This window comes from Mobula hypostoma, chromosome 25 (genome assembly GCF_963921235.1).
Source record: "Mobula hypostoma chromosome 25, sMobHyp1.1, whole genome shotgun sequence".
NCBI classification, from domain to species: Eukaryota; Metazoa; Chordata; class Chondrichthyes; order Myliobatiformes; family Myliobatidae; genus Mobula; species Mobula hypostoma.
In genome coordinates, this window is record NC_086121.1 from 10,945,055 (window position 1) to 10,970,040 (window position 24,986).

The following is a 24,986-nucleotide window of genomic DNA, read 5'->3' on the forward strand; positions in this document are numbered from 1 at the left end:
ACCCAAGGCAAACCTAACAGTGGTATGGGGAACCACCAGTCCTGTCTGTCGCCAAAGGGAATCTGGAACTTCGGCCAGTAATACACTGCCCTCTCTTCCTTTAACCACTCCAATCACCGTGACTGGGAACTTCTGTCCCTCGAGGGGTGAATAATATTGGCTTTCCTCAGTGGCGCACCCCGTAGGGTCATAGCACAGGGTCACATGGGGGTCGACCGCTGGCAGTGGGAGCTCAAGCGAAGTGGAGTCCAGATTAAGTGCCCACCACTGGGGGGTCGGTAGCTGGTGAAGCTGTCAGTTGTTCACTAGTCCCAGGGTGATACCCTTGTCTGTGCTTAGAATCTCAACTTCCAACGGACAGAGCAAGTCTCACTCTGCTAGATTACACCCCATACTGGTGGTGGCTGTAAATGAAACCTCACACTGGGTCCCCCTGGAATTCCACATGCGTTCTGTGCTTCGGTTCATTTATGATCCCCAGATATAGCCCGCTCGCGTCCTCCTTCCCGCTGAACATATTCACCTTTACTACTAGATCCCTACAACACACATAAAAGTTGCTGGTGATCGCAGCAGGCCAGGCAGCATCTCTAGGAAGAGGTGCAGTCGACGTTTCAGGCCGAGACCCTTCGTCAGGACTGCAGGCTACTAGTTCCCTTCTGGGTTGATCGGGACTCGAAAGCCGTGTCCCAGTAATATGTCAAAGCTCGTCGTATTCGATTTTGGTCATTGCCAGGCCAATCCATATTATTAGTTTTAATCATGTTGGCTAACTTAATTGGTAAGCATTGAAGCAGTAAGGCATTAAACTGGGGGGACGGATTCCCATTATTAGAGGCTTGGTCTCCTGTGAAAGTGCCGTAGCAGGCCACAAATCGCACCCGATAGTCTGGTCCCGATTTCTCAGGCTTAGGTTTGCATTCAGGTATTTTAGTGATATTTACAGGTTGTTGGAGAGCCCTCTCCAAGGCATGAATAGTCTGGTCTGTCTGTTCATTCTCATTACAGATTCCCACCTGTAACTTGTGATAGGTTTGGTATCTTAATTCTGCCTTCCATTTCCGCCCCAGATCAGCTGAGAGAATCATGTTGCAGAGACCAAATAAATCTTGTGGGGTCGCATTATGTACTTGTAGAGTACTGCGGACATGTTGAGCAAACTGTGCTGGTGGTTCTTTTCTATCTGGGGCCTGATTTATGATCATTATCAGTTCTTGAGGCTTCTAGGATGCATACGCAGGGATTACTGCGGGCTGTCCCTCCTCGACTGCTCTTGAACTGGACAGCATGCGGGTGGGCAGTTGTCTCTGTGGAGCCATTAACTCTGGGGTTTTATTGGATTCTTCCCTCCCTGTCTCGGAATAATCCTCGGTATTCCCTTCCTGGGTCTCGGCACCAAATGTAAACTTAAATTTGCCAGACCTGTGTACATACGTCTATTGACGTTTCTGGACACATCTCCAGTGATGTTCCTGGAATCATCGGGTGTTTCGGGTCTTTCAACATCATACAACCTCCTCCAGGTGACCCAGCCGGGGCTGATCAGACCCCAGCTTGTGTCCAGATGGCTAGCTACTTATGACTCCATGGCTCCCCTCTTTTGAGCCACAGCTATCTTGAGGCCCTCTCTGCCGCATCGGTGGTACTGCGGATGGCTCCCCTCTTCCTCTCTCCCTCGATGCCCAAAATGCTGAAGGCTCTAACTAAAGAATGGGCTATGAATCCCCTACAACCAACCTCCACTGGGAGACACCTCGCTCTCCATCCAGCCTGCTGACAGTTGCTGACCAGTCCTGCGTACTTGGAGAGCTTCCTTTCAAAGGCCTCCTCCAAGCTATCTTCCCATGGGACTGTCAGCTCCAGCAGCACCACTTGCTTAGTAGACTCGGACACTCGGACAATGTCTGGTCGCAGGGTGCCAAAGCGACTCTGAGAATTTATTGCTTCAGAATTTCCTGTCATCAGTCAGCCACCTATGCTGACATACTTGTTGCCTACCTTATTGTGCAGCAAGAAGTATTGTATCAACGAGCTGGGAGATCTTGTAATGAAAGATTATCTTTACGCTGTCCACTGTCATTGTGGCATTTGACTCTGTTGTGGCATTTATGTATATTCTAATTCTGTTCCTTCCGTGATCCCCACACCACCAGGTTCAGCAACAGTTATCACCCACCAATTGTTCTTGTGTTCTTATCAGGCTCCTGAGCCAGTGTAGACAACTTCACCCATCCAAACACTGAAGTGATTCCACAACCGATGGACGCAGTTCAAGGAGTCTACAACTCATATTCTCAATAGCTATTACTTTATTTATTATTACTTCTCTTTTTTTCATTTTTCTATTTCTACAATTTGAAATTTGAAGTTGGAAATAGTGTTATTAAATGCTTAGCAACCCACACAAATTTCTGGAGGAACTCAGTAGGTCGGGCAGCATCTATGGAAATAAATAAACAGTCGACAGTTCAGGCTGCGATCCCACATCAGGACCAATACCGGGATGTTGTTATTTGCTGTCATGTTTTACAGATTGGTTATAGAAGAGTGAGGATTGGAAATCACAGACTGTCATCCAAAACTTCTCATTGTTGACGGCATTGTTCATCATTGGATGGGGATCTCTAAACTTGCAATGTTATTCTCAGGTATGTAGTTGGTCCCATTCAAAGACCATTCACCAGATTAAAATATTATACTTCTACACAGTTATCTTTACATGTTTTCAGTAAAACCAATGCGTAATTTTGATTGGTCAGGCAGTATCTGCTGAGAGGAAAATAAAATATACTGATAAATAACCCTGTCAGAGCTGAAAAGTGAGAAAGGAAAAGTGGGGTGGATGGGATGAAACACATGGAATGTCTGTGATAGGACGGAGTCCAAGGGGTTCAAGGTGGAAAAATGTGGCTCCAGCTTTCAACAATACAACAGCAGAGTCATTGTGGGTAGGTGAAGATTGTGTTGCCAGTTTTGTTTCAGAATATTCAGTAACACTCATTCAGTGTGGGTGACTCTGTCACTATTGGAAACCCAGTGTAAATAGAAGAATCACACCATCTCACAAACTACTCACCCAGCCAGTCACACGCTCCACTGTGGTGGAGTCTGTGGAGTCGAAATTTGCCTTGTCAACCACCTCTGAACAGGTGGAACTGGAGTTTAAGCAAGTGATCTGCCAGAGAAATAGCAATTGAGCATCCTAGAGTTTGCTTTTTATTGTTTTTCCAGCATCTGCAGTAATTTGCTCGATAACCTGAAAAGTCAACTGTTTCTTTCCCTCAGATACTAAGTGACTTGCTGAAAACTTTCAGCATTTTCTGTGTTCAAAAAACTTTCAAGTACAATGACTTTTGAAGTAAGCTGAGTAACTGTTAAGGCTTATTTTCACTTAATTATCAATCAAATTCTGTACTCATCACAAAAATACCTTTCTGTAATTATCTAGACATTGAAATCTGCTAAGAAGTTGCCCTGACCATTTGATGGAAAGCAGGAGTGTTCTTTTGATTGTAGTTGTAAATCTGTACTGCTTTGTGAGATAGAAACATAGAAAGATTGAAAACCTACAGCACAATACAGGCCCTTCAGCCCACAATGCTGTGCTGAACATGTACTTGCTTTAGAAATTACCTAGGGTTACCCATAGCCCTCTATTTTTTCTAAGTTCCATGTACCTATCCTCTTGAAAGACCCTATTATATCTGCCTCCACCACTGTGGGCAGCAGCCCATTCCATGCACTCACCACTCTCTATGTATAATAAAAAAAAACAACTTGCCCCTGACATCTCTTCTGTACGTCCTTCCAAGCAGCTTAAACTGCCCCCTTATGTTAGCCATTTCAGCCCTGGGAAAAAACATCTGACTATCCTCACGATCAATGCCTCTCATCATCTCAAACACCTCTATCAGGTCACCTCTCATCCTCTGTGGCTCCAAGGAGAAAAGGCCAAGTTCACTCAACCTATTCTCAGAAGGCAAGCTCCCCAATCCAGGCAACATCCTTGTACATCTCCTCTGCAACCTTTCTATGTTTGCCATATCCTTCCTGTAGTGAGGCAACCAGAACAGAGCACAGTACTCCAAGTGGGGCCTGACCAGAATTCTATATAACTGCAACATTACCTCTCAGCTCCTAGCTCAATCCCACGGTTGATGAAGGCCAATGCACCGTATGTCTTCTTAACCACAGAGTCAACCTGCGTAGCAGCTTTGAGTATCCTATGGACTCTGACCCCAAGATCCCTCTGATCCTCCACACTGCCAAGAGCCTTACCATTAATACTATATTCTGCCATCATATTTGACCTACCAAAATGAATCACCTCTGGGTGGAACTCCATCTGCCACTTCTCAACCCATTTTTGCATCCTATCAATGTCCCGCTGTAATCTCTGACAGCCCTCCACGCTATCCACAACTCCCTCAACATTTGTGCCATCAGCAAATTTGCTAACCCATCCCTCCACTTCCTCATCCAGGTCATTTATAAAAATCATGAAGAGAAGGGGTCCCAGAACAGATTCCTGACCACACCACTGGTCACCAACCTCCATGCAGAATATGACACATCTACAACTTTTTTTAAATTCAGATTTTTATTATTATTTATTTTTATTTTACAAAGCAGCACAGCATATCACAGAGCAGATACAGTACAGCATATTCACACAGCCATCCCATGCCAGGAAAACAAATAAAACTTAGAGACAGAAAGAAGTTCTAATTTAAGTTTAAATTAACTTACAACCAAAATTGATCCCAAGTGTCTTGCACTTCTCTCTCACTGTTAATTCTTCCCTACATGTTACAACCATTCTTTGCCTTCTGTGGGCAAGCCAGTTCTGGATTCACAAAGCAATGTCCCCTTGGATCCCATGCCCCCGTACTTTCTCAATAAGCCTTGCATGGGGTACCTTATCAAATGCCTTGCTGAACTACATCTACCGCTCTACCTTCATCAATGTGTTTAGTCACATCCTCAAAAAATTCAATCAGGCTTATAAGGCACAACCTGCCTTTGACAAAGCTATGCTGACTATTCCTGATCATATTATGCCTCTTCAAGTGTTCATAAATCCTACCGCTCAGGATCTTTTCCATCAACTTACCAACCACTGAAGTGAGACTCACTGGTCTATAATTTCCTGGGCTATCTGCTCCCATTCTTGAATACACTTAATTTATGGATTACAGCAAAATAACTTTTAAAATAATCACCAGTAATGCTGTGTGATTTCAACAGGAAATATTTCTTCAGCACTATTAAAATCCCTCAATTTAACTATTTAATTACAGGTTATCTGATCCTGTCATTGGTGTTAATAGAAGCTTCACATGTAGATGATTGTACAGAATGGGAGTATAAACATAATGGTTTGTGCTGTCCATCGTGTGAAGCAGGTAAGCCATGCCTCTATCGTATAGAATCCCTACCACTATAAACTATAGATTTTTTAAAACTTAAAAATGCTTAAAGTATGAGTGGTTAAAATTAATAAATGATTCATTAGTGACATTTCCCTTTTAGTATGAGATAAAAGATTGCTCTTTCTCCTTTGGTTATAGAGAATTGAAGGTCTGTCTTTAATATTTCTGCAGAGTAATTGGTTTCTCATTCATGTAAATGACCAGTTTCTGAGGGATCTGACATCAATGTTGTTCACAGGCCTGTAACCCCAGCACTGGTCAGCTGGCTCTGATGGATGGGCCACGGTGTCGTAGGTAGGCACAACGCCAGCTTCCTGAAGCAAACCCTTCTGAGATTTGAGCAAAGTAATGTAACTGTTCTGAGATCATCAGCGTAGTGGAAGTGGTCATCAACAGTGCTATCATGCAGCACCTATTCGGCAATAACCTGCTTACAGATGCCCAGTTTGGGTTCTGTCAAGGCCATTCAGCTGCTGACTTCATCACCTCCTTTGTCCAAACTAGGACCAAAGAAATAAGTACCAGAGGTGAAGTGAGTGATAGCCCTCAATATCAGGGTAGCATTTGACTGAGTATGGCATCAAGGTGCTCAAGCTAAAATGGAGTCAATGGAAACCCCTCTGCTGGTTGGAATCATACCTGACAGAAAGGAAGGTGGCTGTGGTCGTTGGAGGTCAGTCATCTCATCCTCAGGATATCACTGCAGGAGTGACATCTGACTCCCCAAAGTCTGTCCACTATCTACAAGGCTCAGGTGAGGAGTGCAATGGAATACTCGCCATTCGCCTGGATGAGTGCAGCCCCATCAACACTCAAGAAGCTTGATACCATCCAGTACAAGGCAGCCTACTTGATTGGTACCCCTTCCACAAGCATCCAATCCCTCCACCGCTGATGAACAGCTGCAGTAGTGTGTACTATCTACAAGATGCACTGCAACGACACACCAAAGTTCCTAAGGCAGCTCCTTCCTGACCCACGACCACTATCATCTAGAAGGAGGAGAACAGCAATATCTGGGAACACCGCCACCTGGAAATCCCCTTCCAAGTCACTCACCATCCTGATTTCCTAGTGTCATGGATTCTTGATTACCTGACTGGCAGACCACAGTACGTGTGCTTGCAACACTGTGTGTCCGACAGAGTGATCAGCAGCACTGGGGCTCCACAGGGGACTGTCTTGTCTCCCTTTCTCTTCACCATTTACACCTCAGACTTCAACTACTGCTCAGAGTCTTGTAATCTTCAGAACTTATCGGATGACTCTGCCATAGTTGGATGCATCAGCAAGGGAGATGAGGTTGAGTACAGGGCTACTGTAGGAAACTTTGTCACATGGTGTGTGCAGAATTATCTGCAGCTTAATGTGAAAAAGACCAAGGAGCTGGTAGTAGACCTGAGGAGAGCTAAGGCACCGGTGACCCCTGTTTCCATCCAGGGGGTCAGTGTGGACATGGTGGAGGATTACAAATACCTGGGGATACGTATTGACAATAAACTGGTCTGGTCAAAGAACACTGAGGCTGTCTACAAGAAGGGTCAGAGCCATCTCTATTTCCTGAGGAGACTGAGGTCCTTTAACATCTGCCGGACGATGCTGAGGATGTCCTACGAGTCTGTGGTGACCAACACGATCATGTTTGCTGTTGTGTGCTGGGGCAGCAGGCTGAGGGTAGCAGACACCAACAGAATCAACAAACTTATTCGTAAGGCCAGTGATGTTGTGGGGATGGAACTGGACTCTCTGACGCTGGTGTCTGAAAAGAGGATGCTGTCTAAGTTGCATGCCATCTTGGACAATGTCTCCCATCCATGGGTGGGCACAGGAGTACATTCAGCCAGAGACTCATTCCTCCAAGATGCAGCACAGAGCATCATAGGAAGTCATTCCTGCCTGTGGCCATCAAACTTTACAACTCCTCCCTTGGAGGGTCAGACACACTGTGCCGATAGGCTGGTCCTGGACTTATTTCATAATTTACTGGCATACTTTACATATTACTATTTAACTATTTATCGCTCTATTACTATTAATTATTTATGATGCAACTGTAACAAAAACCAATTTCCCCCTGGGATCAATAAAGTATGAGTATGACTATTTGGAAACATCATCATTTCTTCATTGTTGCTGGGTCAAAATCATGGAATTCTCTAAGAACACATTGGGTGTGCCTACACCTCAGGGACTGCAGTGGTTCAAGAAGGCAGCTCGTCACCACCTTCTCAATGGCAACTAGGGATGGGCAGTAAATGCTGGCTTAGCTGGTGACGTCCACATCCCGTAAAGAAATAAATTTCAAAAAATTGAGGGTTATCCAAAGAGTGAATGCTTACGGGTTTTATCACCTCAGGTTTGGTGAGACTAGAGTGCGTGCATGGAATGAGTTGCCAGGCAAAATGATAGTTGTGACTTCAATTGGATGGGAACATGGATGAGAGGTCTGGAAGGCCATGATTCTCCATGGATGGGGCTATGCAGAAGACAAGGTCAGCAAGGACTACATGGCTGAAGGGATTGTTTCTGCGCTATAGTGTCTTCTGATTCAACACCATAAGACCCTCCAGGCTTTACAAGAAGCTCAGAGACCTCTGCCTTCACCCTGCCTGTGTAGCTGGATCCTGGACTTCTGCTGAAATCGCCAGCAGGTGGTAAGAGTGCGCTCCCTCACCTCTGCCTCTCTGACCCTCAACACAGGTGCCCCTCACGGCTGTGTACTAAGCTCCCTCCTTTACTCTCTGTATACCCATGACTGTGTCGCCACCCACAGCTCAAATCCGCTAATGAAATTTGCTGACGGCACTACACTAATGGGCTGAATCTGAAATAATCAGGCAGCCTACAGAGAGGAAGTCATCACCCTGACACAGTGGTGTCAAGAAAACAACCTCTCCCTCAATGTCGCAAAAACAAAGGAGCTAATTGTGGACTACAGGAGGAATGGAGACAGGCTAACCTCTATTGACATCAATGGATCTGGGGTTGACAGGGTGAACAGCTTTATGTTCCTTGGCGTAAACATCACCGAGGACCTCACATGGTCTGTACATACCGGCTGTGTGGTGAAAAAAGCACAAGTGTTTCTCTCACTTCAAATGGTTGAAGAAGTTTTGTGTAGCCCCCAAAATTCTAAGCACTTTCTATAGGGGCACGATTGAGAGCATCTTGATGGGCCGTATGGGAACTGTACTTCCCTGAATTGCAGGACTCTGCAGAGAGTGGTCTGGACAGCCCAGAGCATCTGTAGATGTGAACTTCCCACTATTCAGGACACTTACAAATAAAGGTGTGTTTAAAAAAAAAAAAAAAAAAAAAATGCCCGAAGGATCATTGGGGATCTGAGTCACCACGACCACAAATTGTTCCAGCAGCTACCATCTGGGAAACGGTACCGCAGTATAAAAGCCAGGACCAACAGGCTCCAGGACAGCTTCTTCCACCAGGCCATCAAACTGATTAATTCATGGTGATACAACTGTATTTCTGTGATATATTGACTATCCTGTTGTATATAACATTTGTTATAAATTACCATAATTGCACATTTGAATGGAAGCATAACGTAAAGATTTTTACTCCTCATGTTTATGAAGGATGTAAGTAATAAAAGTCAATTCAATTCAACTTGTTGGGAACAGACAGATAATAAAAGAATATTATCCAGTGTAAATAGAAGAATAAATGTGCCATCTCACAAACCTGCCCAGTCACATACTCCACTGTGGTGGAGACTGTGTAGCCCACATTGGCCTTATCAACCGCCCCAAACCCACAGAGCTACAGTGTGACCAGTGGTCTATCAAAGAAAGACCTCAATTCCAATTTGCTAACACAAACCCTGTTATGTATCATAATGATCCTGAGTTAATTTTACTTGTTTAGTAACAATACCATTTCTCAGGTGAGGTTTTGTTTGAAATGAGCTGCATTGTAACTGGTTACCTGATTGCTTTGTAATCCCATGCCTGCCTTTTCCCATGCACACCTTGTCTTGTTGCAGGTTCGAGAGTATCTCAACACTGCACTCGTCAGACCAGCACAGAGTGTGAACGATGCCCAGATGGAGAATACGCTGACCGTTACACTGGATCGGAGAAATGTTTGGAGTGTAGATCATGTGATCAAGGTATGGATTGAGAATTTACACTCAGTGGCCACTTTATTAGGTACACTTGTACACCTGCATTTTAATGCAAATATCAAATCAACCAATCATGTGGTGGCAACGCAATGGACAAAAGCATGCGGACATGGTTAGGGAGTTCAGTTGTTTTCAGACCAAACATCAGAATAGGGAAGAAGTGTGATCTAAGTGACTTTGACTGTGGAATAATTGTTGGTGCCAGATAGGGTGGTTTGAGTATTAAGAAACTGCTGACCTGCGTTTTCCACCCCCCCCCCCCCATACGTGCACACACAACAGTCTCTAGAGGTTAGAGAATGGAGTGAAAAACACAAAAATCCAATGAGCAACAGTTCTCTGGGCAAAAAGGCCTTGTTAGTGAGAGAGGTCAGAGGCGAATGGCCAGACTAGTTCAAACTGAGAGGAAGAGGACAGTAACTCAAATCACCAGACGTTACAGCAGTGGTGTGCAGAAGAGTGTCCCCGAATGTACAACATGTCGAACCTTGAAGTGGATTTGCCTCAGCAGCAGAAGACCACGAATGTACACTCAGCGCCCACTTGAGTAGATACGGGAGGTACCTAATCAAATGGCCACTGAGTGTAGAAACCTGGAATTCAGCAGCTCGGCTGCTTCAATGGAGCAGCTTTTGATGCCTTCCCAGTGAGCAGTGGAGTGAAATGAGCTTGTGTCCTGGCACCTAGCTGGAATCTTCTTCTCCACGCTGGTTCCCTCTGCTTTTGCAGACTGCACTGAAGTCTATCTTTACCCAGGAGCTGATGGTAAGCTGTTCAACATTGATTGCTTGCACTCCAAGGCCAAAGTTAGGACAGCCCTCGTCCATGAGATGTTGTTTGCAGATGATGCAGCATTGACATCACACACTGAAGGCAGACTCCAACATCTGACTAACCGCTTTGCCCGTGCCTGCAAGGAGTTTGAGTTGACCATCAGTCTGAAGAAAATAAACGTCATGACCCAGGGTGCAGAATCGCCCCCAAACATCACCCTTAATAGTGGCTCTCTGGATGTAGTCAACTCCTTCGCCTATCTTAGGTCGACCATCACCAGCTTCTATCCCTCAAAGCGGAGGAGAACAGGAGGATTGGCAAAGCTGCAGCTGTCATGTCCAGACTGAACAAGAGAGTGTGGAGCAACAGACAGCTGACAAAGACCAAGCTGAGTGTGTACCCAGTGTGTGTGCTCAGCACACTCCGCTACGCCAGCGAGGCTTGGACACCATACATCCGGCAAGATAAGAGGCTAAGCTCATTCCACCTACGCTTCCTCAGGTGCATCTTGCTCATCTCCTGGTAGGACAGAATCACCAACAGGTTCTACAATGGGCTGACACCTGCAGCATCCACGCACTCTCCAGCCACAGACGTCTCAGATAGTTGGGCCATGTCAAATGGGTGGACCAGGGTCACATTCCCAAGGACGTGGTTTGTGGCGAGCATTATCTCCAAAAGGAAGACCGTGCCCCCGCTACAGGGACGTCTGCAGGTGTGACGTGAAGCTGGCAGACATCGACCTCAGCACATGGGAGGAAACAGTTAAAGATCAGACAGCATGGAGGGCTGCAAAAGCAGTAGACAACGTGCTGAGGTAGCAAGGACCAAACTGCTCATCAACAAGAGAGCCAGAAGAAAAGCCAGAGCTGTAGAACCCTCTTCCACCACCTGCAGCTGCTGTGAAAGAGACTGTCACCGTAGGGTTGGTCTGTACAGCCACTCAAGAAAATGCAAATAGTACCCCAGGTCTACAGCCCCAAGGATCACCAGAAAAAGTGTCACACCATCATCTCTCAAGGCGTACGGATGCTGCCGCTGCTGATGAGCGTAGATAGTTGGAATTCAGAACCTAGGATGGAGATTGAGAATTCTAGGCAGGAGACAGGGATTTGGAATTCAGGATTTAAGCCAGCGTTCAGGAACATGGGATTGGAGAGTAGGGACCAGGCATTTAAAGCACAGGCAGCAAGCAGAGTTCAGAGGACCGGATAGTAATTAGGAATTCTGGGTTCCAGGAATCGGGAACCTAAAATTTGGACTTGAGGATTGAGAATAGAGACCCCCGGTAGACCGTAACTTACTAGGTTCAGAACGGGTAGCATAGTGACGTAGTGGTTAGTGTAACACTACAGCTCACCAGCTGTGAGATTGGAGTCGGATTCTCACCGCTGTCTGTAAGGAGTTTGTACGTTCTCCCCATGATCACATGGGTTTCCTTTGAATGCTCCAGTTTCCTCCCACATTCTAAAGACTTATCTCAACTGCCCTCGCAGTGCGTTGTGTGCAAAGCTGGGCAAGGAATTAAACACCTCAAGAATCTCCAGAGCCGGCAACTTTCTTCAGGGTTTTAATGAGAAAACTTTGTGAAACTGCAGAAAGTTACATGAAACATATTAGTCTCAATACAGAATCATCGTGCACCTGAAAATACTAATTATTGATCGTTCTTACGATCAAGGTTGAACAAGGTAATACGTTAATGCAACATTTTTTAGCTATACCGTGGACAAGAATAAACTTGTATCGAGTAAACTTCCATATAGGCTGGCTCCTTGCCCAGGTGCCAACAACTGTTGTTCATCAATCAAACAGGTATTACTTGTTGCATCTTGATTTAATTTCTGATCCTTCGGGTTCTTAAGGTAGTGATAAATCATTGATCTGCATGATGCACAATAAGAGTACCCAGCAGCAATCACTTTGATGTCCCACTGGTCAGAGGCCTCTAATCTGGAAAACAGTATTCCCCAGGCATCTTCACCCGGATTGTATGTGTTCTATTGATTATTATATGAAAGGAATGGACTGCCTTGAAGGTGAGGAATGGGATTCTGCTTTCGGATTTCAGAGGATGATCAACAAATTGACATGAAAAAGGCACGCAGAATACTAGACAAATTTGGTCAGAAGCAGAAAATAAGACCATAAAAGGTTAAGTTGTGAGAAAGGAAAATAGCAAATGAACATCTGGTTCATGTGCATTCTTTTTACTTGTCGACCCAACACACCAGAGCAAGTTCCTGATTCATGTAAATGTATGTGGTGAATAAGGTTGCTCCTTTTGATCCTTGAGACATGATAAATTGGTAAATAAGCAAGTGTTTGAGAAATTAATATTCTATGCCTGTCTTCAGAGAAAAAAATGCAGAAAGCTCCCAGAAATAGTGGTGAATCATTGGTCTGGGGACAATAGAGAGCTGCAATAAATTACTGCATTTCACATCATTAAAAAGTTTGTCTTTTGATGTACTGGCTGCACTGGTTGTGACACAGACCAGTTAGCTCAGAATGAGTCAATCGAGAAATGTTAGAACCTGTTAAAAGGAAATGGTAACAGGAAGGAATAAAAAGGACTGTATTGTCTCTCTCTCGACAGATCAGCTAATTCTGAAGACCAGAATCAGGTTTAATATCACTGGCATTTGTCGTGAAATTTGTTGTTATGTTGTTGCTTAATATTTATAGCAATTCCTGTTTTTATTTCAATTTTCCAACATGTGCAATTTTTGCTTTTTGAGTGATATGTTAAGTTTGCTTCAGATACAAAGCAGGTGGCAGAGTAAGTTAATGGAAGGATATGAACCTGCTAAGTGAATGGGTGACATATGGTAAATGGAATATAAAATTCTTTATTCACTTTGAATAATAATGGGAAAATGGAGTGTATTTTAAATGTTTGTGGAGCTCTTGTGAGACTGTACCTGGGATGTTGTGTACACATCTGGTGTCTTGGTCTGAAGATAGACATATTTTTGATAGAAGAAACCCAACAAGAATTCCTGGGATAAGGAATTGTCTTGTGAGGAAAGATTAACAGGGGCATGTTACTCTAGAGTTTGGAATGAGAGATGATCATACAACACCTTTTTTAAAAAAAAAAAAAAAAAAAAAAAAATAATTTAGTGGGATTGACAAGAATAACATCTTCCCTTGCTGGGGCATCTGGAACACTGGAGCCACAGTCTCAGAGTGAGAGCACAGCTACTTTGAGAGGCTCACCAGTTATGTGTGTTTAAGACCAAGTGTGATATATTTTCAGATTTTGAGTGATGTGGGGTTAGTGTAAGAGAAAGGTGCTGAGCTATCTTTTTGAATGGTGGCACAGACACAAGGGGTTTAGCAGCCAAATCCTGATTCATTTTGATGTCTTCTTCTGTCTAACTTGAAACAGAAAACAGTTTATTGTCATTCAATATCAACCTCATAAATGTTTTTGTATTTACAGAGCCTGGACTACAAACTAAAGAAAACTGTACTGCCTTTCACAATACGATATGTGAGCCCAGGAAAGGGTATTATTGCATTGCTAATTGTCAGATGGTCAGAAAGCACTCAGAATGCCCACCTGGTGAAGGAGTTAAAGAGAAAGGTAGGTCGATGGAGTGTCGTTACTAAGTGCTGTGCCCTGGGCAGGACAGGGGAAATTGAAATCTCTGGCACCATCTGGAGTTTGTTCTGAGGATGGCTGCCTGAGGCCCCCTACTGGCAATGGCAGCTTGCTGTTAGTTCTTTGAGTGTAACTGAAATGGCTTTGGATTTGTATTTTAAGAAGCTAATTCATCCCACTTCCCATTTTTACCCTCTTTTGGGCAGTCTTGATTTTCAGTCACTATTGTCCATTTTATTGCTGGACTGCCTGCACTCCTGACCACAGAAGGTCGGAGGAATTTAAGGTGTGGGGTTATATAGGAGGCAGGGTTTAAGGGTCAGCACAACATTGTGGGCGGAAGGGCCTGTACTGTGCTGTACTATTCTATGTTCTATGTTCCCCTTGATCTGCGCCAATTCTATGTTGAATAGCTCAGAATAAGACAATAAGACATAAGAGCAGAATTAGGCCATTTGGTCCATCAAGTCTAAAAAGCACTGACACGGCAAGAATTGTGTTTGTACTTGTAATTAATGTACTAAGACCATAAGGCAATAAGACATAGGAGCAGAATTAGGCCATTTGGACCATCGGGTCTGCTGCACCATTCCTTCATGGTTGATTTATTCTCCCTTTCAACCCTGTCCCCTTGTAACCTTTGATGCCCATACTGATCAAAAACTTCTCAAACCCCTCTTTAAATATACCCAATAACTTGGCCTCTACAGCCATCTGTGGCAAGAAATTACACAGATTCACTACCCTCTGGTTAAAGAAGTTCTTCCTCATCTCTGATATCATTATTACTTTGTTATTGCCTTATCTGCTCTCTTCTGTCACTGTTATTCCAAAGTCTGAGCAAATTCTTCAGCTGATACAGAGGCCCACACACTATTCCTCCATTAGGAAAGGAAAACACGATAGCCTGTTCCATTCCTGTGCTGCTCGGAGCTGGGAGTGTTATTTGTACAGGGGTGTGACCAAGAAACATGGGTATATTTCTAGACCCTAGTAACTGACTGAAGGTCTTTCTGGATGTTAAAACAGGTTCAAAAAGTATTTCTCCTAAACACAGAACTACTCAGTGAGGTGGATTCTTTGATATTTTCAACATACTACAGGTGACAACTTCATCACTGTTGAAAGTGGAAGTGCAGAAAGTGAACATTTATTTGATTCATTGTTAAATATTGCTCATATGTGAAGAAAATTAGCTATTTGAAGAGGAGTGTGGAAAGTAACAAGGTCTCTCTGACAGTGGTATTACAGACTCTATAAGTTACCCACAATGACATTGATTCTGTGTTTCAGGAACACCTTTCAAAGATACAGTGTGTGAGAAATGTCCTCACGGAACATTTTCAAGCAAAGTTTCAACAACTGAAGAGTGTAAGAGCTGGACAGTGTAAGTACTTTAAACTCCATGGTATCCATGTTCAGAAAGTACCACCTCTTGTTGGTTTTTTGCAATACTTATTTTCTTATTGTCCTAACCCATCAGGGAAGAGGCCACACAGCGACCATGCCAGGATCACTAGACTCAAAACCAGTTACTTCCCCCAAGCTGTCAGGCTGATCAACACCTCCCCACATTAACCCAACACACCACTCCCCACACCACTACATACACATCACCCAGCAGCACTTTATGTGCATATAATCAGTCTGTGAATATAACAGTTACTTGTACATTGTGTTTTACAGGATTACTTTTATATTTATTGTGGGTTTTTTGTTTTTTCTTTATTGTATTCTTTAAGAACATAAGACATAGGAGCAGAATTAGACCATTGAACCCATCGAGTATGCTTTCCTGTTCCATCATGGATGATTTATTATCCTCCCTTTCCACAACCCCATTCTCCTGCCTTCTCCCCAGAACCTACTACATGACCATAAGATTTAGGAGTAGAATTTATGTGTATTCTGTTTTGTTTTATGTTCCATCGAATCCGAGTATCAATCGTTTTGTTCTCCTTTATACTTGTGCACTGAAAATGACAATAAACAACCTTTATTTATTGAAATACAGCATGGAGTAGGCCCTTCTGGCCTTTTGACTCATGCTGCTCAACATCTCCCAATTTAATCCCAGCCTAATCACGGGACAATTTACAATGACCAATGATCCTACCAACCAGTACGTCTTTGGACTTTGGGAGGAAATCCATGCAGACGTGAGCAGAATATACAAAATTACTAACTGGCAGCTCAGGAACTGAACCCGGATCGCTCCAAGTCTTTCACAATTCGCCATTCAGAAACAATTAATCATTTACACTAATGTTCTGTTAACAAGTTAGAATATTGTTGAAATCCTGTTGGTTGAAAACATTGTTCTATGTTTCTCTGTGGTCTGTTTCACTTCTTTCATTAGAGAGAACTAAACAAACTGCCTGGCCCTTTGATGTAGATCTCCTTCCTTTTGCCTAGCCTTGGATGGGAGATCTTTCAGTGAATTGACTCATTGGTTGGATCTACCTTTCAGTATCCCAAATATCAGTCACTTAAGGAATAACTGGGAGTTTTGCATTTAGGCAGCAACTCCCAGATGAAAAACAGATCAATTTGATAGTCTAATTTAATTTAGAAAGTCTGCAAAAGACGAGAGTACTTTTCTTCATCCTTAAGTAACCACACTACAGAAACAATGCTGATCTGTCTTTGTTCTAATTGCATTCTTTCCAGTAAAACCTGTGTGTAATGTGTTTAATTGATGTTTTTTTATTGTGAATGTGGTGTCTCTGATGCTCCGTGCCTTGATGCTGTTGCAAGTAAGTTTTACGTTGTACTTGTCATGGACACTCAGCAGTGACTTTATTCCAGTACCTCTTGTGCCTAATGAGGATGCCACTGAGTATCGTCGTGTTCTTCTGCGGCTCTGTCTACTTCAAAGTTGGGTGTGTTGTGTAATCAGCGATGCTGCCCTGCACATCACTGTTGTAAAACATGGTTAATTGAGTTACTGTCACCTTTCTGTCAGCTTGAACCAGTCTGGCCTTTCTCTTCTGATCTCTCTCACAAGATGCTTTTTGCCCACAGAACTGCCACTCTGTGGATTTTTTTTTCTTTTTCACACTATTCTCTGTAAACTCTGGAGACCTATTTGCATAAAAATCCCAAGAGATTGATAGTTTCTGAGATGCTCAAATCACCCTGCCTGATACCAACAATCACTCCACTGTGAAAGTCACTTGGGTGACATTTCTTCATCATTCTTCCCCATTCTGATGTTTTGTCTGAACAGCAACTAAATCTCTTGACCATGTCTGCATGCTTTTAGGCATTCGGTTGCTGCCACATGATTGGCTGATTAGATATTTGCATTAATGAGCAGGTGCACAGGTGTAGTTCAAAGTTCAAAGTAAAATTTATTATCAGAGTACATATATGTCACCACATACAACCCTGAGAATCTTTTTCAGTGGGCATACTTAGCAAATCTGCAGACTGTAACTGTAACTAACTGTAAACAAACTGGGCAGATGTAGATACAAATAAATACCAGTAAATAATGAACATGAAATAACAAGATAAAAGAGTCCTTAACTGAGTGTAGCTATCCTCTTTTGACCAAGAGCCTGATGGTTGAAGGGTAGTAACTGTTCTTGAATGTGGTGGTGTGAGCTTTGAGGCTCTTGTTCCTTCTACCTGATGGCAGCAGCGAGAAAAGAACATGGCCTGGGTGGTGAGGATCTTTGATGGATGCTGCTTTCCTATGATGATGATTCATGTGGGTGAGCAGAATGGTTGGGAGGGTTTTACTGGTGATGTACTGGGCTGAATCCACTACCTTTTGTAGGATTTTCCACTCAACGGCATTGGTGTTCCCATACCAGGCCGAAATTCAGCCAGTCAGCACCTTCCAGCACACATCTATAGAAGTTTACCAAGGTTTTTGATGACATGCTGAAAGTCTGCAGACTCCTGAGGAAGAAGAGGCTCTGTCATGCTTTCTTCGCAATTATATTTATATGATGGTGTACCTAGTAAAGTAGCTATTGAGTGTATCTATGTTTCAATTAAGGGGATGAATTAACACTTTGGGTATTTCTAAGAAAAACTAAAAATGAAAACATAAGTAAATCATACATTCTCTGTATAATTCAAGTGGAATCATAGTTTAAGCATAACTTTGTAAACTGAATTATAACTAAGACTTACAAAAAAAATCCTTAAATATATTTATAGAAACATATTCTATAGCGAGAAAAAATGTGTTGAATTGTTGAGCAACACACAAAAGGCTGGAGGCATGGACATTGCAGTCAGGCAACATCTATGGAGGGGAATAAACAGTCGATCTTTCCAGGACGAGGCCCTTCATCTGGACTGGAATGGAAGGGGGCAGAAGTGAGAATAAAAGGGTGGGAGGAGGGGGTATGATGTAAGAAGCTGGGGTGGGGTTGATAGGTGGAAGAAGTAAAGGGCTGAAGAAGGAATCTTAATAGGAGAGGACAGTGGACCATGGAAAGAAGGGAAAGTGTAGGGAACCACCTTCCCTCTCACCTGATCTCGGCTATCACTTGCCAACTCGTACTCCTTCCCTCCCCCTCCTTCTTCTTTTGGCTTCTGCCCTCTTCATTTGCAGTCTTGATGAAGGGTCTTGGCCTTAAATGTCAACTGTTTATTCCCTTCCATATATGCTGCCTGACCCACTGAGTTCCTGCAGCATTTTTTGTGTGTTGCTCAAGATTTCCAGCACCTGCAGAATCTCGTGTGTGTGTGTTGAATTGTTGTACACAGAGCCTTCTCCATTTTCAGTCAAACCATGGGAAGAAGGGAATTAAAACACAGGCTGTCTCTCAGCATTGAGAATGTCTTGTTATCAAACTTTAGCTACCTCACTCCTCCTGTCTGTTTACATTCAGACTGGTCGTTTTTAACTGCCGTCCCTCTCTTCCCTTTCCATTTATTTATATATTCAGGTCTTTTGGTCATTTCCCAACAGACCAGACTGTATCACATTACCTAAACTTTACAACATTTCAACACATTTCACAGGCAAAGGAACTCAACTGCCCCTTAATGTCTACATTACTTTATCACATCAGGTTTTCTGTGTTACCTGGGAATTTTTTAGTTTTTGATTGTCATTCAGAAGTCAACACTTGCACAGTGGATGCACCTTCTGTCAGTCAGAAGGTCGTGGGTTCAAGTCCAATTTCCAAGATTTGTGCCCCGAATCTAAGCTGACGTTCCAGCACAGTGTCTCGGGAGAGATGTTAAACCAAGACCTTGTCTGCCCGCTCTGATGGAAGTGAAGGATCTTGCAGGTCTTTGACAGTTGACCTCTTCCTGATCAACTGGGGTTGCAATGGGATTTCAATAACAGATGAAGTGTAACAGATTTATTATAATTAAACTTAGAGCAACTATCGCGGGTGCTTGTATAGATTTATATTTTCTCTGTGTCTTCCCCAGATGTGAAACCCTCAAACTTAAACAGGTTGAAGCAGGGAACGCTGAAGCTGACGTGAAGTGTGAAGAAGAGTCCAACCTGAAAGTTGTGGTTGCTGTTGTTGTGGCGATTGCTGTGGTTGTAATTCTGTCTGGTATCGCGGCAGGTGTTTTGTTGAAGAGACACCAATGTACACCAGGTATGTGATTGAGTTACTCTGTGCATAGAACATAGAATATTACAACACAGTACAGGCCCTTTGGCCCATGATGTTATGTCGACCTTTTAACTTTCTCTAAAATCAATCCAGCCCTTTCCTCCTACTTGGCTCTCATTTTTTCAGATTCAGATTTATTTATTTACCACATGTACGTTGAAACTTACTGTGAAATGCATCATTTGCTTTAACAATGGCAGCCTGCAAGTGTCACCACACATTCCGAAGCCAGTACAACTTGCCCACAGTGTTCACCACAACAACAACGTAACATAATGCAGAACAGCACAAGCAGCAACAACAACAGAACAAAACAAGACAACAACAGCCAAACAAGCCACCGTCCCAACCTCCCACCCCATAACACACAGAGGCTCCAACCCCCGGACAAGCCACATCCTGGCCTCCAGGTCTTGGCTCCAGACCCTCAAACTGACAGATATTGGACTTCCAACCTCCAATCTCTGGCTCCGACTCCCAGACTTCCAGGCATCAGGCACCAGGTCTCCAACCTCTAATCTCTGGCCAGGACTCACTGTCTACCTCCCAACTTTGAGCTCTGGACTTCAATCTTCAGCTTCGGCCTCTGGACCACTGATCTCTGGGTGTCAGCCGCAAGACTTGCCAATCACCCACTTGACCTTCGGGCCCAAACAAAACCATTTTCCAGGATCATTAACTTTCAGCCGCAGAGCGTTTTGGGCCTCGGCTTCTAGCTTCACATGGATCTCCGGGGTGGTGGGCAGAGGTGTGTGGTGTAGCCAGCCCCCATGACTCCCCACCCATGCTGACCTCTGGCTTGGAATTTAGTGACCTGGGGATCGCTGGTCTCCTCGGCACCTGTTGAACTGATCTGACCCAATCTCCATATCACTGGCCTTTGACCACGCAGCGATCCAACCTAAACGCGGAAAACCAACTCGTGCCGCTGACCCTTCATTCTCCCGCACACCTGTCCCTAAATCCTAACTGAACCTCTGAAGCTCCACGCTATCCCCAAGCAATACATACAAAGCTAAAAAGAAACTACAGTGTGAACCGTGACATCGCTAGACATCGCACCTCACGGCAACTTGACACAAAAGCTAGCTCCTACCCCTGACACTTCATTTACTGTGGCTGATGTCCAACCCCGTCCCTGTCCCTGAACCATAACCTGACCCCCAACTCCCCACACTATCCGGAAATCCACTGCTACAGACCTATATAGACATTGACACACATCACGGCCCAGCACCATCCTGAACGTAAGATGTCTGCTCATCCTCTGCTGAAATCCTCAGTCACGTCTTTGCTACTTTTACACCGCTGCCCTACTTGCTGATTAACATTAGCTCCTGCTATAAGTTCTCTTCAACTTTTAAATTTTAACACTTTCTTTCAAGTCCTTCCCTGGCCTTGCTCAAACCCTATTCCTTCCCATCAACCTTATGCAATCTTGCAATCTCAAAATTTCTGATCTCCCAATCATCCCTGAATTTACCATCCACCAGTCCTCTAATGTGTGGAATTTCTTCCCGGAATCTATCTATCTTTGATGTTCTCCAACAGATTTACCTCTGTGATCCTGCTGATACATCTGACTTATTGTTACAAATATCAGTGTGTCAGTTTTTCATTGATTCTATTGTATTTCTTTGTTCCACTAAATGCCTGCAAGAAAATGAATGGTGACATAGATGTACTATGATAATAAATTTACTTTGAACTTATTGTCTAATATGCCAGTATTTTTGTCAATAATCCAATTAAATTCTTCAGAATACCATTCCCAGTAAATTCCTGCTCTGATTCATTAGCCTTTAATTCTGATGCATGTGGAGAAAGTGGCTCCAAGCTTAAAAGGAGTGGGATAAGATGGAAATGTTGTGCACAAGCCCCACACCAGGTAGAACATGGAGAGAGTCCATGAAGATGAACATCCACCAATCTTAACAGCTCTGGCCATTTAGGCTTGTTGGACTCTGCTGCTGTGGTTATGCCAACAGACTTCCGACATTTCAGACTTTGTGGAAACCTCTCGACCATTTTGTATATCACAGTATTAACATGATCAGAACGTAGCTGTCCATTTTAAAATGGGTCCCATCGGGCGGCGGTGGAATCTTTCATCAAACTGAAATGAGACAAAGGTAACCGTTGTGACGGCAACACTCCAGCTTCAGGCTGGTGATGTCACTTTGGTAAAACAACCTCCCACACACCATTCTTGTAGATCGATGCTAGAATGTAATTTGCTTTTTAAACTCCCATTAATTTCAAGTAAAAATATGGTAGAGCAAAGTAGAAATATGGTAAATTAATTTCACAGTACTTTTTGTATAAACCTATTTGTGTTTTTGTTTTCCATAGGTAATCGGAACATTGGAGACACCAGGGTAAGTACATAATATCTCTCCAATATACGTGTAATAAATTGTGATTCCTGCAGAATTAATATTGACAACATAATGCAGGCAGACTGCAATTTAATGTTATGTTTTCCCTGCACATTATTTTTATTTTGGAATGATGCGTAATTTCACCAGTTGCAAACCATGTTGAAGGGTAATATCAGCTGATAATATCTGAAGTGTTTAGTGTTTACATACCGAGGTTACTAATAAGGCCATAGACATGGGGCTGAATTAGACTATTCAGCCCATTGAGTCTGTTTCACTCTTCACCATGGTTGATTTACTTTCCATCTTGTTGGAAAATTGTGAGCAGTTTTGGTCCCCATATCTCAGAAAATATCCAGGATTGTGAGGATGGGTTGATAACTCTATACCTGTGCTTACTGGAGTTTAGGAAAATGAGGGGAGATCTCATTGAAACCTGCTAAATACTGAAAGGCCTAGACAGAGTGGATGTGGACACGATGTTTCCTATAATGGGGGAGTCTAAAACCAGAGGGCAAAGCCTCAGAATAGTTGGGCGTCCCTTTAGCAGAGTTGATGAGAAATTTCTTTTGCCAGAGGACGGTGAATCTGTAGAGACAAGTCATTGGGTATATTTAAAATGAAGGTTGATAGGTTCTTGATTAGTAAGGGCGTCAAATGTTATAGAGAGAAGGCAGGAGAATGGGGTTGAGAGGGAAAATAAATCAGCCATGATCAAAAGCTTGATGGACATAGGAAATTCTGTTCCTGTGTTTCATGGTCTTATAGAAACTAGTTGAGATGATGTGATGTGCCTGGTGTGGTGGGGAGGAGTAATAACCTGGTGTAATGTTGGGGGGCCAGTGCTGCACAGTGTGGTTGGTAGGACCAGGGCTGATGAGGAAGAGTATGGATGATAAGACAGGATGCTTTCTGGTAAGATATCATTGGTGATATTGATTGATAGATATTTCTGTTTTGGGCTGGTGAAGTCCCAGATATACATGCTGAGAATGTGGAATGTGAGACAACACCGGGTGTCTAATGTGAAGATGGAGAGTGACATGGAAGGTGATTTGAGATGATCATGGAAGTTGTTTCGACTGTCAGTTGCTTCAGGAGTTCTCTACTCATGGAGCAATAATAGATATCACAGTAATCGAGGCTGATTTAACGATGATGTCCATGAAGCAATATTTCTAGTGAATGCAGCAGGCCAGGCAGCATCTCTAGGAAAAGGTATAGTCGACGTTTCAGGCAGAGACCCTCCGTCAGGACTAACTGAAAGAAGAGCTAGTAAGAGATTTGAAAGTGGGAGGCGGAGGGGGAGATCCGAAATGATAGGAGAAGACAGGAGGGGTAAGGATGGAGCCAAGAGCTGGACAGGTGATTGGCAAAGGATCATGGGACAGGAGGCCCAGGGAGAAAGAAAAGGGAGAGGGGGGAAGCCCAGAGGATGGGCAAGAGGTATAGTGAGAGGGACAGAGGGAGAAAAAGGAGAGAGAGAGAAAAAGAATGTGTGTGTATATAAATAAATAAATAATGGATGGGATACGAGGGGGAGGTGGGGCATTAGCGGAAGTTTGAGAAGTCAATGTTCATGCTGTCAGGTTGGAGGCTACCCAGACAGAATATAAAGTGTTGTTCCTCCAACCTGAGTGTGGCTTCATCTTTACAGTAGAGGAGGCCGTGGATAGACATATCAGAATGGGAATGGGACGTGGAATTAAAATGTGTGGCCACTGGGAGATCCTGCTTTCTCTGGTGGACAGAGTGCAGGTGTTCAGCGAAATGATCTCCCAGTCTGCGTCGGGTCTCGCTAATATATAGAAGGCAGCATCGGGAGCACTGGACGCAGTATATCACCCCAGCCGACTCACAGGTGAAGTGTCGCCTCACCTGGAAGGACTGTCTGGGGCCCTGAATGGTGGTGAGGGAGGAAGTGTAAGGGCATGTGTAGCACTTGTTCCACTTACAAGGATAAGTGCCAGGAGGGAGATCGGTGGGGAGGGATGGGGGGGGGAACGAATGGACCCCCCTGCATTCAGAGAGTCGCGCAGGGAGTGATCCCTGTGGAAAGCAGAGAAGGTGGGGAGGGAAAGATGTGCTTAGTGGTGGGATCCGGTTGGAGGTGGCGGAAGTTACGGAGAATTATATGTTGGATCGTTTCACTGAACACCTACGCTCTGTCTGCCAGAGAAAGCAAGATCTCCCAGTGGCCACACATTTTAATTCCACATCCCATTCCCATTCTGATATGTCTATCCACGGCCTCCTCTACTGTAAAGATGAAGCCATACTCAGGTTGGAGGAACAACACCTTATATTCTGTCTGGGTAGCCTCCAACCTGATGGCATGAACATTGACTTCTCAAACTTCCGCTAATGCCCCACCTCCCCCTCGTACCCCATCTGTTATTTATTTATACACACACATTCTTTTTCTCACTCTCCTGTTTCTCCCTCTGTCTCTCTCACTATACCTCTTGCCCATCCTCTGGGCTTCCCCCCTCTCCCTTTTCTTTCTCCCTGGGCCTCTTGTCCCATGATCCTCTCATATCCCTTTTGCCAATCACCTGTCCAGCTCTTGGCTCCATCCCTCCCCCTCCTGTCTTCTCCTATCATTTCAGATCTCCCCCTTCCCCTCCCACTTTCAAATCTCTTACTAGCTCTTTCAGTTAGTCCTGACGAAAGGTCTGGGCCCAAAACGTCAACTGTACCTCTTCCTAGAGATGCTGCCTGGCCTGCTGCGTTCTCCAGCAACTTTTATGTGTGTTGCTTGAAATTCCAGCATCTTCAGATTTCCTCGTGTGAAGAAATATTTCTCACAGTTCAGTTGATGGAGGAAGGCAGAGATGTTACCAGCCAATGGGCGTGCAGGTGACCAAAGATGAAATGATGAGAGTTCTGCCCACGTTGGGAACCACAGAGTCCTTGTGCCATTTATGATAATGATGAGTCAGTGTCGAACATCATAAAGGAAATATCATGTTACATTCATTCTCATAGAGTGACAAAACAATGACAAATCAAATACCACTTACAAAATGTGATTTTCTAAACTGC

The 24,986-nt window shown here is 43.8% G+C and overlaps 1 protein-coding gene across 1 annotated transcript in view; it reads left to right on the forward strand.

Annotated features, from left to right (window-relative positions):
- Positions 1-24,986, forward strand: part of LOC134337896 (tumor necrosis factor receptor superfamily member 5-like) — a 38,928-nt gene that overhangs the window by 8,942 nt on the left and 5,000 nt on the right. Inside the window, exons 2-8 of the mRNA XM_063033235.1 lie at positions 2,533-2,648; positions 5,301-5,405; positions 9,436-9,561; positions 13,799-13,942; positions 15,254-15,347; positions 19,367-19,542; positions 21,913-21,938. Of these exons, the coding sequence (XP_062889305.1) occupies positions 2,615-2,648; positions 5,301-5,405; positions 9,436-9,561; positions 13,799-13,942; positions 15,254-15,347; positions 19,367-19,542; positions 21,913-21,938 (705 nt within the window). The 5' untranslated portion in view covers positions 2,533-2,614. The remainder of the gene's footprint in view (positions 1-2,532; positions 2,649-5,300; positions 5,406-9,435; positions 9,562-13,798; positions 13,943-15,253; positions 15,348-19,366; positions 19,543-21,912; positions 21,939-24,986) is intronic.